General features: G+C 38.9%; 2 protein-coding genes across 3 annotated transcripts; one reads left to right on the plus strand and one right to left on the minus strand.

Moving 5' to 3' along the window:
• Positions 1–2,285: 2,285 nt before the first annotated feature.
• Positions 2,286–7,537, plus strand: LOC118434231. The gene is made up of 20 exons (XM_035847163.1): positions 2,286–2,670; positions 2,731–2,805; positions 2,875–3,026; positions 3,114–3,288; positions 3,357–3,451; positions 3,546–3,669; positions 3,784–4,026; positions 4,125–4,364; positions 4,437–4,511; positions 4,587–4,919; positions 5,002–5,220; positions 5,308–5,538; positions 5,601–5,936; positions 5,998–6,072; positions 6,143–6,309; positions 6,402–6,570; positions 6,645–6,730; positions 6,793–6,919; positions 7,006–7,233; positions 7,324–7,537. The coding sequence occupies exons 2-20, from the start codon at positions 2,802–2,804 to the stop codon at positions 7,509–7,511; spliced, it is 3,267 nt and encodes a 1,088-aa protein (XP_035703056.1). The 5' UTR covers positions 2,286–2,670; positions 2,731–2,801; the 3' UTR covers positions 7,512–7,537.
• A 63-nt stretch (positions 7,538–7,600) lies between these two features.
• Positions 7,601–9,830, minus strand: LOC110845111. 2 transcript variants are annotated; one of them, XM_035848572.1, is made up of 5 exons: positions 9,617–9,830; positions 8,461–9,531; positions 8,302–8,383; positions 8,131–8,213; positions 7,601–8,031 (listed from the first exon to the last, which is right to left on the minus strand). In XM_035848572.1, exons 2-5 carry the CDS (start codon positions 8,515–8,517, stop codon positions 7,798–7,800), a joined length of 456 nt encoding a protein of 151 aa, XP_035704465.1. In that variant the 5' UTR covers positions 8,518–9,531; positions 9,617–9,830; the 3' UTR covers positions 7,601–7,797. The 2 variants fall into 2 exon arrangements, with proteins under 2 accessions (XP_035704465.1, XP_021947168.1); XM_022091476.2 differs by lacking the exon at positions 9,617–9,830 and having other exon boundaries at positions 8,461–9,595.
• Positions 9,831–14,392: the final 4,562 nt, after the last annotated feature.

Raw genomic sequence — 14,392 nt, forward strand, 5'->3', positions numbered from 1 at the left:
AATAAATGTTGATGTACATATCCATTGACATGAAATTCCTTGCGTTTCTTATTTTGGGCGAATGTCTCATTTTCTGCTATAGCAGATTATACATATATGTATAATACATAATGTATGTATTAGCATGGAAGGTGTTGCCCGAGTACTTGAAGTTATTTTATGCAAACCCGATGTACAGATATAGTAGTTCAGTCAACTTTTACATGAAGGCACAACTTTTGAGATTTTGGCCCAAACCATGTCCCTCACGGAAGTTCCCGACTATGTACCGGATGTAAGAAACTATGGTATATGATTATGTCCACGTTCAATTAAAAAAATACGTAATTCTACTAATTTTTCTGGGGCTCTAACGATTATGCATACCACATGGGGTAGATTATGACCTTCCTCTTTCTAATGCAGGGGATCATACCCCGAAATATTACGTTTTACGATACCAAATTCCAGTACTAAAGCGACCTCCACTCAAGAAAAACTGGTCAATCTCTACCCATTCAAAAATGTCTCATATTCTGAGGTAATCGAAAGAATTCCAGCAGCAGAATTTCAGATGCAAAATCGAACTTCTACGGAGCAATTACCAATCAATCTGGACAAAGCAAAGGATATATTTATATAAAGAAAAATAGCATCATTGAGCATAAATGAAGCCCAGTTTTTGGTATGGCCAAACCATTTAATGTTTTATTCGAAAATTTACAATGAATTGTACAATATAAGGGGGATTTTTCGACCTAAAGAGGGAATTTTGCAAAAAACAATTGTTCCGACCTGTTTGGCGAAAAGAGTAGGTTAAATCTAATGGGTGTTGCATGCATTGTAATTCCTCACCCAGTTAATGAGAAGTATATAAATATTATACAATTTTGTATACCTAAACAATTTTGAAAATAAACACCGATTGTGTTACATTCAGTAATAGTCTGCACAGTCATGTAACATGATACATAGTACAGATGGACCAGAACAAGACACACAAATAAACATATGTACCGACAAAGATGCCTAACCCAAAATGACTGCAACTTAAAAACACCAGCCAAGAAAGAAAGCCAAGGCAACGTTGAATTTAGTTACGGAATAGCAATGAAAATTAAGGGGAGCATTAATGCTGTCCTACTTTTACTCTTATTTTTGGGGAGCTTGTTGGGAACAATTAAAGCAAGTGTCATCGACCTCAACACAGTAAATGGTAAGAAAGTTTTCTCTTTACGGATTCATGCAAAAGCCTCAATTTGCTTTCATCTCAGATCACAGCAGCAGAACTAACTTGATAAAAAGGGGATTGATTCCCATTAATGCGGTACCGAATTCAGAGGAGGACGAAAACAATTCACTCGATACGAAGGTTGAGGAAACTAACGATATGGAATCTACAACGCTAGCAGACAATTCAGAAAGTGCAGAAGACAGCACCGGGAACAGTATGTACATACATTCACGCTAGCTAGCACTTGGTGACATGCTAATCAATGATGGAATTTTACTAAAAAATATTTATAGGCTCGGAAACTAAGAAAAAAGGACGGTTTTTTCGCTTGGTAAATCACCTTATAAATAAGGTCCATCAGAAAAAACAAAATTTCATACAAAATGTAGTCAAACCAATCTTGGGATTACCCCGCCAAAACGGGTGGGGCTGGCGACCTCCACCCCCTCCTCCTCCTTATTATCCCCCCTATCGCCCTCCTCCTCCACCTCCTTATTACACACCCCCACCAGTGCCGACGCCCGAACCCACCCCACCTCCCATCACTCCCGAACCCACCCCTCCTCCCACCACACCCGAACCCACCCCTCCTCCCACCACACCCGAACCCACCCCTCCTCCCACCACACCCGAACCCACCCCTCCTCCCACCACACCCGAACCCACCCCTCCTCCCACCACACCCGAACCCACCCCTCCTCCCACCACACCCGAACCCACCCCTCCTCCCACCACACCCGAACCCACCCCTCCTCCCATCACTCCCGAACCCACCCCTCCTCCCACCACACCCGAACCCACCCCTCCTCCCACCACACCCGAACCCACCCCTCCTCCCACCACACCCGAACCCACCCCTCCTCCCACCACACCCGAACCCACCCCTCCTCCCACCACACCCGAACCCACCCCTCCTCCCACCACACCCGAACCCACCCCTCCTCCCACCACACCCGAACCCACCCCTCCTCCCACCACACCCGAACCCACCCCTCCTCCCACCACACCCGAACCCACCCCTCCTCCCACCACACCCGAACCCACCCCTCCTCCCACCACACCCGAACCCACTCCTCCCACAACCTCAGAGACTTACCCCACGACAACGCCAACCACAACCTCACCTCCCACAACCTCTGAAATTTATCCAACGACACCGCCAACTACAATAAATCCTCCATCAACCTCAGAAATTTACCCCACGACGCCACCAACCACAACCACTCCTCCCACAACCTCTGAGATTTACCCTACCACTCCACCAACCACAACCACGACCACACCTTCACCAGGTTATTGTGATCTGAATGCCAAATGCAAACCTGGCGAACCTCTCAGGGAGCTTGTTGGAATAGGGCCGTACAAATACACCATTGACAGAATTAGTGACAACTCAAAGTTTGTTTATATTGGAAGACCTGGGTCGATAAATGACACTTTTGAAATAGCTAGCGAAGGTATGAAAATATCTTTAAAATTCCTGAAATTTTGTGGTAATCAAATCCCGCATTCCATAGAGTGCCGAAAATGGGGGTTGAGCCTTGGTGAAATATATACGCACATTGGACTGCAAAATATCGTGAAATTTATGAGTAAGCGGTAAAGATACAAGTAATTTGTCGACTGATATTGTTTTTGACACTAAACCGAAACACACACAGAGCAGCATTACAAGAACTGGGACACCACATTTTGGGTATCTGGCGAGACAGACAAAGCTCGTCCAGGTCGATGGTTGTATACCCCTGAAAAGAGTGTAGAGTTCAAAATGCAGGCATTCTGGGGATTTAGTTCAAAAAGTTTTGAAACAGTGGTAAGCACATTATATCCCTATTTGATATTTATAGCATGTGATAATTGAAGCGAGCAAACGATAAGGTACATAAAAATCATTTTAAAGGGCACAAAAGATGTCAATGCAAACAAGGTGATGCTTCACTGGACAGATGACGCCATTCTGAAAGAGAAAACCCTGACAATGATGGACATTGAAGGAGACAATGCATATTGTACCAAGAAAAGCTTTATTTGTCAATTTGATAAGTATCATGATTGTTTCAAATCTAGTGACGAAGGTTTGTTTTAAATTAATGGTTTATTTTGGACATTGAGAAAATTATAAATTATGAATATGTACCTACAGAAAAAGCGTTACAGGATTTGGATTTCCACCGAGATGAGTTACAGCCACTTATAGACTTGGGGGATAATGTTAATATTTCAGTTAGTTTATTTCAGGTAACTACAAGTATTTAAATATAACGGTCGACTACTGTTTTAGTGAATAACCCTCCAAATTGAAAAAAATGGAGTAAAAATTATGAAATTCTAGAAAAGCTTAGCGGATGCCAAAAGATTATGCGAATCAAATAGAAAAATAATGTTGGACATGCGGCTTAACAAACGACAGAGCGTAAAACTTAATGCGGCAATTCAGCAGTGGTTAAAGACGAAAGGTTATTAAATTAAGTGTGCATATAACAATTAAATATGTACGAAATACAAAAACACGAATTTTAGAATTTCATTTAAATCCATCTACATTTGGATGTATGTCTGTACATACGTAGGTCTCGCTGGGGGAACCACGGGGTTTTGGGTGGGACCAAATAGCTTATTTCGACCAGGATGTTCAACATGTGTCCTCCCTTGGGATTGGGTGTCGAACCTCATTCTGGACCCATGGAGAGACCCTGTGCTGACCTGTGGCAATGATCACCCAAGGAAGGGGAAGTGCCAGTATATTGGGAAATGCAGTGCTTTCGGGGTTTTAGAGAGAGAACCAGCAGTGTTTCGGCTACAAAAAGTTCCTTGTACATAAAATTATACATACTTATTTAATTGTACAATTTATGATTCTTCTATGCCAAAGCACTAAAATTTTGAACCACTTTCCATATTTATGTAATAGGCGATCTTCCTCAGTGGACACTTTGCACTCCAGGAAATCCAGACCCAAAACCTCCGACACAAAAGAACCTGACCGCAATTTGTGATAAAGAATACTTGGCTAACAATGGAACCACAATTTGGAGGTACGAGGAAGTCCTCGAAGGAAATTATACCATTCAAAAAGTCGGGGAAGACTCCAAATTTGTATTTCATACTATTCCACCCTCTACAGAAATGACCTTCGCTACAGCCATGTCAGGTTTGTACGACGCCATGATAAGTTATTCTTTCACTCGACTCAAATTTTAAAATACTCCTGTTATGTATGCAGAATGTAATCGATGGGGTTTAGAGATGGCAGCTATAAAAAGTCCTTTCGATCATAATATTATTGTGAATTACATGAGTGAGTAAAGTAACACAATTGACTAATACTTGCAATTTTAGCATGATAATGTTTATAAAAAATAATATTTAACAGAATCGAATCAAGATCCATTCAAGGATGACAAAACCACTTTTTGGATTGCTGGCACGGATGAAAATCATGACAGCTACTGGACCGATAGTTCTCCTAGTCCAGACGAATTGCCCTTCCATGTTTTTTGGGGTTTAACGCCGAAAAGTTTAGAAACAACAGCAAACGCCACCACTGAAGCGAGCAACGTAATGATCCATTGGATTCAGGACACGATGATAAGGAAGAAAACACTGGTGATGATGGACGTAGAAGGTGACAACGTGTTTTATGAGCAAAAAAGCTTCATGTGCCAATTTCTTAAGGGAAGCTTGTGTTACCTCAATAGCGTGGAAGGTAAAATAATACTCAGATATCTGTCGTACAGTGAATTGAGACCATTTACATGTGCATCAAATAATCTTATAAACTATTGTAGAAATTTGGTTTGGAGAATGGAGTTATAAAAGTGAAGAGTGTGAACTGCTGCTGGATCTTGGAGATGGAAAGGACATTTGTATCGGCATTCCAAAAATCAACGTTGAAGTCCCAAGATTTTGCGAAAGTCAAGGTAGGCAGGTATTGGACATTAGTGGTATGACCAAACGGCAGAGCGAAAAATTTTTTACTGCATGGCAAAAATGGATCAAAGCACAAGGTTTGATACGAATAAAACACACTATCATTTGCATTATCAGTTGGATGGGGTCGTCCAGTGACCATTTTCTTGCGTCCCCGCATATAGAACTCCTCGGTGCCACGACTGGCTTTTGGGTTTTTGCTAACGGTCTGTTCCGACCCTCATGCACTGTTAACTGGGACTGGGTAAATAACGTGATTTTGGATCCTTGGAATGACAAGGTCTTAAAATATGGAGACAAAGTTCGTAAAGGAAATCACGAACACTATGCGAAATGTTTGGCAATGGCTACGTTAATCAAGGAGCCAAAAATTTTCCATTTGCAACGCGTTCCGTGTAAGACATGCACAAAAATTTTCGATAACTAAGGGTTTGCAAATTGACCGCTCTCTAAATAGGCGGATTGCCACAGTGGGCCATATGTGGTCCAAGTGGACCCTCCACCGAGAAACCAACTACCGAAACCCCAACTACTGATACCCCAACTACTGAAAATCCTTATAACGCTACGACTCCAGCAACTCCAGCTCCTCCTCAAACCATTTGCACAGACGAGGATCTTTCAGCAATAGATCCACATCCTGCACGCAATCTTTCACTAATTTGCAGTAGAGAAGGATGGCAGAAAGAAGATTGTGGAAATTATAGCATAGTAAAAATGGCGAATGATTCTAGATTTGTGTTTTTCACTATTCCACCTGCCGTGGATCTCGTCTTCAATAAGGCAGCTAAAAGTTAGGAGAACACACAATCGTTTTTATCAAGTCAAGGTTTTAAATTGTTTTTTTTTGTTAGTCTGCCACAATTTTGGACTCGAACTTGCAAATATTAAGAGCCCCACGGACATAGCTAGGATTGCAACGTTCATTAGTATGCAATGACTCTATTTTTACAAACCCCAACGACATTTGGACTACTAACGTTTGCTCAAATTTTTTAGAATCACAAACTGGTCAATTTAGCGAAGAGAAGACTACGTTCTGGATCTCTGGATTGGGTACCAACAATGGTCACGAACAGGAATGGCAGTACACTTCAGGTTCAGAAGATGATTTTAACTATCATACGTTCTGGGGGCTCACATCACAAGGCATATCGACCAGAGAGGTTCGAGATGATTAATCTGCCACTTGTTTACTCAGACATATTTGCACATTTATAGATAAATATACAAAGAGGTATGCATTTTATACTTTTAGGAAAATTCCACGTGTACCACAAACAATGTAATGCTGCACTGGACGAAGGACAAAGAGAAAGCACTCGTCATGACAGACGTGGAAGGCGACGAGGATTCCTTTTACGAGCAGAAAAGTTTTATATGTCAATTCTTAGAAGGGACACGCTGCGACATGGAAAGTTACGAAGGTACAAGTAAATAAATGTGTTATTAAGGAATTTCAGTATCATCAACTAAGTACATTATTCGATTTTGTTTCTAGAAATCACATTTCACTTGAGGAAGAACGAGTGTATAAATTTTGCAAATTTAGGAGGAGGACTTGATATATGTATAAGTTCTTATCCGGTAATTGATTAAATGTTTAACTTGAATTGCCCATTGACGGCTGACATTCTCCGTATTTTCAGAGACCTAACCCAGAAGTTCCAGACTTTTGTGCCGACCAAGGAAGAGAACCGTTGGTCATGACACATATTAAAAAGAGTCAGGCCAATAAACTTTTCACGGCTTGGCAAAAGTGGTTAAAATCAAATGGTCAGAACAGCCCTTAACCTTTACGCTTTAAACATTATTATTTCCAGACAAAATTCTGAATTGCATTTTTTGTACTGTACGCACAGAACTAATCGGTAGCACAGGGTTTTGGGTCGGTTCGAACGACTTGTTTTACTCCATGTGCGAATTAAAATGGGAGTGGGTGGAGAACGAAATTCTGTACCCATGGACTGACAAGGTCCTCAAATATGAGGAGAAAGTGCGAGCCGGAAAACAAAAGAGTTCTGGAAAATGTCTGGCTATGACTACTTTGAAGAAAGAACCAAAAATATTTCATATAGCTAAAAGTCAATGTAAGTTTGATTTAATGGTATTTGTTAATAGGGTAATAATGACATCAAATTCTACTCGTAGAATGCAATTATGAAATATTTTATGCGCAGGCTCTCTGCCGCAGTGGGTATTATGCGGTCCTCCCAGCGATGATGGTTCTACGACGACACAAGATCCAACAGTGGGATCGACAACAGATAACCCTGACGAAACTACAACAGAAGAACTGGACCCAGACCCCGAACCTGAGCCAGAGCCTGAACCTGAGCCTGAACCTGGTGGCGACGCTACAAAATAATACCATTATCGTCTCTTAACCATGTACAGCAGTTTATGCATTTACTTGTGTTTTGTACGAAGGAAAGAGTTAAGCAAGATACAAACAAATGCGCATATAATTTTGTTTATTCATATCTTGGCGACTTGTATATTTACATATTTATGTACATGTTACATACGGTGGTTCGCACAAACTTGGTATCCAACTTCTCAAGAATACCTGTATAAACCGTACTTTATTCCACATGTAATCTGGCAGATGAAACTTCCACTTCGAAATTGTCACAACGATTAGAGCTAAATACTTATAAATACAGCACGGGTTGACTACATTCTGGCAACTGCTTATTTCCTTTTATTTCGTTCATGTACGAGTTTACAATGAAGAGAAAATAGTAATTTAATCCATTGAATATAATTTTTGGCAAACTTTGAGGCAAATCAAGTGTTGAAATTATGGTGATTATAGTATCGACAGTGCACATTATAAGTCCAATGACATTTATGGACAACCACGTCGCACACTTTGAAATGTTGTCCTTTGATAAAATTAAATACACAGAATCAGAATAATATACACAAATTTCTTCAAATTGAGTTTTAAATGGCTCTAAAAAGTTATCAGAAACAATGCATACCTGCTCTGTTCCAGTGTAAAGAATTGTGGATACAGCAAGCTCAATCGTGGCTCCACCAACGAAAATAGCATAAAGCACGGCGTCTGAAACCAATACGAGAAATAAGATGCAATCAAATCTTCCATGCTTAATTACAATTAAATTTAAAAATGGGTAAAAAAAAATACTTACGGTCTTTGCTTCGGTCTGGATATTCCATATCCATGTACACCCAGGTTGGAGCAGCAAAAACCAGGACAAAAGTGCATACTACCTTTGCAATTTTTTGTCATCGATATATGTATTTAACAAATCCTAATGATTCACAATAAGTAATTCACAATTTCTTACCATTTCAAAACGAGCCACATTCCTAGCCTGAGCTTGTAAATTGTCACCACAGCACATTTTTCCTTCCGCAGCAGGAGGAGAAAGTACGAAAGTGAAAGAGATTGTAAGAAATAATCCATCCCATAATATTCCACTAATGAGTTCTACCCGTTCTACCCGTACATATTAGCCATGCCATGCATATGTAATCCAACCATCTGCACGCAAGATGTGTAATGTGCTATTCACGTAACGGAAGAGTGTGTATGGTTCGATCAGTTTTTTGTAATAATCATGAGCACGGTCATAAACAAATGCTCATCACATCGCCAAAATGAGAGTTCGCAAATAATCCCCTTATTGCGTATAACAGGCTCGACAGTCAGGTTTTTATTTATCCTGGGATGTTTATGCAAGCAGGACATTATATACAAATGCTGTAAGGATGGTCTTGTTCCTTGATTAGCTATGCACATTTGTATTATTAGCGAGCTGTGTATACATTAGCTGCGTACATATGTATGTAAATAGGCAAGTGAACACACTTGTAAGATGATGAAAAGGGTATGATCACACTTTCATTGCTTTCACCATTTAATGTGACCATTTTTTTAACATGAGCTTATCGATCGAACTTTGTTGGTACAATTATTGGTTTAATTTGCTTGACATCAAATCATGTGTGCACAAGTATGCATTACATGTTTCTAATAGTACTCTAGTTTTCGTCATGGTCTTCAACGGGATATGCAGCGATAAGTTAATTGGATCAGTTCTTTCTTGTATGAAAAGATAAACATGTGAGTCTCTTCATTTAAAGCTAGGAAAAAACAATGCGGGATTTGGAAGTTATAGGAAATCCAACTGTTTGATCTAGTTAACCTGGAAAGTAAATCTTTAATCTGGGGGGGAGAGGTCATTATCAGAAACAAACTGCTGGTAATTATTGAGCCAAAGTTTGCGCCTCCTTGATATCTTTTCGGCTGATGCTAACTTTTCCTCGTATAAGTAATCCTTATTTCACAAGGAAATGTATTTGGGTCCATCCTCAACCGTTCCCCAATGCATTTTCAGTCCTTGTGACACCTAGTACTGTGAATATTTACGTGCTATTATTTAATTCAATGAATAAATTTTTTTATTAAATTACACCACGTCACCAATTTTGTAATCAAACCTGTTTGCTGGAGTAAAAGTTTGTAATTCATTTCTTCTCCAGTGCAAGCTCCCCATCGTCATAAACACTTGCTGAGCTTGGTTAATAACCAGCAAATGAGAAATAATGCAAGTACACCTTCATTTTTATTAACCTTTGATGAAATTCTAAAAATATAACTTCCATTCATTGACGCTTACGGGACGGATACTATGAATAAATTGCTGTGTACCCTTAGTCTAAGGTTGTCTCCATCCTTAAGTTTGTACATCATAAATAAATATGCATGTATATTTTGCCTTAAGCGGATGCTGTGGTTGATCTTTGAAAAAAAAATATTTTACTAGGCATAAAAACTAACCGCGTGCATAACCACTAATTTGTGGTCCAAGACTGGTAGAGATTGGATGGATGTTCGGTTATTCCTTCTTCTAATTATTATGCAAGTACATGTATGGCCGATAATTGGATCAAGTAAATTTTTCCTTATACATTATGTATGTGTATGTAAGCACGTAGTACTTCTAGTACCTTTAAATTACTTGATTACTGGCAATTAATTAAGTATGCTTCTGTTTGGCTTGCCAATAACATCAACCTCATCATGTACATATGCATTTACCCATTCGAAATTCAACTTTAAAAGGTCATCTTTGAAGGAGCTTTGGTCACACAATATGCATATCACATGCATCCATATCTGAACAATTTAAAAATGGCGATATTAAAAACAAGCCTTTAGTGTAGGAAACTATTGATTTTCCTAAAAGCCATAACGCCATGGAAAGTATATTCGAGCATAAGGCGACCGTTTGTAGCGTTCCATCAGTTCAGTCGAACTCTGTCAGATGGGGGAAATTGAGCATTTGAGACTTTGTGTTCAAAATAGTTCACATGTATCATTCTTTCCCACTTGAGACTGCATACTCGATACAGCAAGCTCTCGCTTCATGAGTTACGAATTAAAAGTCAGTTCTCTACTTTTTCGCTTGTATAAATGAAATAAAACTTTACGAATTTAAAAATAAAACAAGGTTAATTACACTCACATAATTTTCGACCAATATGCCACGCTTTTTTCACGGAGCCATTTAATATATTTTTTGGACAAGTAATAAAACTTATAAAAGTCACAACTTCTTGTTACAATGATTTGAGATTGTCGTCTAAATCCTGCATTTGATTTGGAAACGAATTTGGACTTAGCGAATGGCTGGAGAGTGACCATTTCCCCCACTTCAAGCCAGCGAAAGGCAGGAAATGCTCGTAAAGAATGAAAGCAATGTCCGAACTCGGTCCTATCGTAATGTGGTGCAGGGATTGGTGAGGGATGTAAATGAAGCCATTTGAATCAGATGCAGGTAGCCGGCTCAACTTTCTCCCCTAATTTATGGCCACTCGGACGTCTACTGGACGCTTCTGATCCCGAATCAGGGAGTGATATACTGGACGGCAGAGCAACTCTGACTTCCTTCCAGCATTTTACCCCACGAAACTACAAACATTTCCATGTCAAAAGCCAAGAAAGAATTCTATCCAGCTCACTCCCCACTACTGCACTCGCAGTTTAGCACATTTTATCCCTGGGTAGAACTCGTAGAAGAGATTCCAAAAAGAAAAAAAACATGCAGAAAATGCAGAAAAATCTACTCTTGTGTATATATTTTAGTCACACTCGCAGGCATGTGCGCATATGTAGATAGTCTATATATTTAGTGTAATAATAAGAATAATATTCTTGTCACGTCGGGAAAAAGTTGCATTTGCAAAAAAATACTCAAATACATATTTTGCATTTCAGATTTATTCGGTTAATTCGATTTTGTAAACACTCGCAAGATATACAAATGCATATATGTATGTACTGGGCCTGACTAGACAAAAACTGTGGGTGGTCGCTATATCTCTGCTACTTTGTATGTATCTGGGAGTGCTGCAACTCTGCAGCAAGTCGGTGCGTATAAATTTGCAAGTTAATCCAAGAAATGTAATGGGATTAAAGGTATGCGATGAGATTGAAAGAAAACGCTGTTGAGTTGAGGGAAATGGGCGATTATATATGGATGTATGTAAAAGAAAGGAAAATGCCGGTGGCCGGTATGGGAAATACAACGCATACACTTGCCCAACAACGTCGTGAATAATTAATTTTTAATCGCGAGATGAGCAACACCATGAAACTCGTAAGCAATCTGTTAATTACTTTTATGCACTGCACCACCATCAGGGAATTTGGGGAGTAGACTTTGTTTGCAGTTTTAATAAGTTGGATTGAAATCGAGACGATTAAAGCGTAAACATCATTTTTCAGGCTAATTTGTAATGGTCGTTAAACAAAGAAATGGGTTTTAAAGTAGTGTAGTAATTTAAGGTGAAGGAATTTAAATTTTCAAGTTTTCCCATAAAATTTCAATCATTTTCATAACACGTTCTTACTCATCACGCTATGCATCACTGACATCACATTGTTTGCATATACATAAATATTACATGTAATCCTAAACCGGCACTATTGTTTGCAAGTCCAACCTCTTTCTCCTGTAATCACCCTGTGATTTGGCACATGTTAAACATCAAGACTCCCAGCCCTCCAATAATAACAAACGTCCACATGTGTGCATACGTCAAGAATAACGCAACACATCAGAGATCCATCAGTAATGAAAAGTCTACACTTTACCCATTCCACCATTTATAAATTTGGTTGTTGTTATGCAAATTGCGCCTATGCAGCTAAAATAGTACTGGCTGTGTACCACCTCAATTACTGCGTTTATACGTATACGCACGAGGTTTTAGACTGCATATCTAAGAATGTATGTACATGCTATTTCTCCTCTTTCCCTACCAAAAAGCAGGCAAAGTAATTGCACCTTTGTGACTCGTAATGTAATAAACGTAATAACAGGTCGTTATTCAACCCTCTAATTCATAATTGCCAGGTGTCACTCTTCACCAAAATTATACCAGTTTTAGCTCCCTCATCGATTGGCTTCTACATTCGGGTAAAATAAAATGCTCTTTTCCACAGATTTTTTAGTCGTCTCATTTCGTTCGTACTCACTCATCTACCAAGCAACCATTTTTATTCCTTCTGGTCATTTAAAGACCCGAGATGAGACGAAAAAAACAAGGAATTTTTAAGCAACCACTGTACACACACCGCCACATTATTAGATTGTACTTATTAAAAATCTAAAATGTAATTCCATGACATGGTAGTGATGCGATGGTGTCCAGCCAAGTCTATTTTTTTACAAGAATTTTCTTCTTTTCTTTAATGCATTCGTCTACAAAGTTACGAGCACCGAGTTTGACTGGAGATTAGAGAAATTAATATTTTTCTCTTCAAGCTGGTGGTTTAGGTAGAACAGGTTTTCTTTTCGCCTTTCTTGGTGTCCAAAGCTTGTTGCTGCTGGTCTGGAGATACGTGAAGAAGAATTTTTTGGAACTATGTATGTACGTTGTAGCTTCGATTATGTGGAGGTGATTTGGCCCCTAGTTAAAAATGTAAGAGATGGTGCAAGAAAAATAAGAAGAAGACCCCCCACCGGCCTTTGACCCTTTTCACGTAGGAACACAGGTCAGCTGGATGATGATGATGACGAGTACAGCCCTTAATACCTCAAGCTGGATGAAATTACATAAGGACACAACTGACACTGACAAATTCCTCATAATCATACGGCCAACCGGGTAATCATCCCTTCGTCACGGTAAAATAAAATAAAATAAAATCTGTGCATTTAAAAGCATACCTTTAAACAAGTGCATATTTAGTTATAAGTAGAATTTAAAAAAAACTAAACCGTAATTTCTTCGAACATTGATTATGTGATTGATGAAACATGATTGAAATCTAGTTGGAATGACAATTGTCACCCTGCACATTAACCAAGGGGAGCTTATCTCCCATTTCCCTTATTACTGCACTTGAGAATCCTAATCTGAATCTTAATCGGGCCAAGATAATTGTATTTTTACTGCCAAACGATACAAAAATCTCATCAGGATTAAAGTTGTTAACAATAATTGTGTCTGTAGTACTTGTGGAACTGCGGGAAGGAACATTAAGGAGATGAAGATAAAAGATTAACTCGCCTGGGTTTAAGTAGCCATTGAAGCAGTCAGGTTAATTATTGGCATGGGGAGACAATAGGATTGACATTTTACACGACAACACAACAACAACAACATAACATTCAGTCCAGATTATGTATGTAGTTTGAACCCTGGCCAACAACCAGTGCTACATTTTATCTATATGTATAACACTCACAATTGTCAGACATGTGTATTTATTTATATGTATACAAAAACATGTAGCTACATATGTACATATGCAGGGAGGGAAGGATGAGAATGGTTTAAGTTTAATCTTTAGTGTAATCCGGGTTCTTCTTCTGGATGGATAACGACGATGAGGCGACCATTGTTTCCTCATCTCGTTTCATCATCAACCACCACAAAAAGAAATTCAAGAGAATTGTGATTGCAAGAGCAACAGCTTTTTATTGTTTTTATTGGTAATTATTGTGGAACAAAACAACCAGTAAAAACCAAGTAGTTTGTTGTACTACATTATTAAAAAAAACTCTTTTACATGCTGGTAATTTAAAGTTTGGGTAATCATGTTTGGATTAGAATAATATTTAAATCCTTGCTGACCAATGTGAATTTACATTATTGTGGACAAAAAAAAAACAAAACATTTGTTGTAATAATACAAACTAAATATTACTTTGAAAATGAAGAATTTAATTAGAATTGTTGTAAAAGATTCACCACCTCAGTCAT

Source organism: Folsomia candida, unplaced genomic scaffold (assembly GCF_002217175.1).
Source record: "Folsomia candida strain VU population unplaced genomic scaffold, ASM221717v1 Fcan01_Sc002, whole genome shotgun sequence".
Lineage (NCBI taxonomy): Eukaryota > Metazoa > Arthropoda > Collembola > Entomobryomorpha > Isotomidae > Folsomia > Folsomia candida.

Bases quoted from the DNA above. Each gene is read 5' to 3' on its own strand.
- LOC118434231 (XM_035847163.1), top strand. The intron at 5,539-5,600 runs GTAAGACATGCA...CTCTCTAAATAG, and splicing joins CCATTTGCAACGCGTTCCGT to GCGGATTGCCACAGTGGGCC. The intron at 6,731-6,792 runs GTAATTGATTAA...CCGTATTTTCAG, and splicing joins TATGTATAAGTTCTTATCCG to AGACCTAACCCAGAAGTTCC.
- LOC110845111 (XM_035848572.1), bottom strand. From the start codon at position 8,517: ATGTGCTGTGGTGACAATTTACAAGCTCAGGCTAGGAATGTGGCTCGT. The intron at 8,384-8,460 runs GTAAGAAATTGT...AAAATTGCAAAG, and splicing joins ATGTGGCTCGTTTTGAAATG to GTAGTATGCACTTTTGTCCT. The intron at 8,214-8,301 runs GTAAGTATTTTT...TATTGGTTTCAG, and splicing joins TCCAGACCGAAGCAAAGACC to ACGCCGTGCTTTATGCTATT.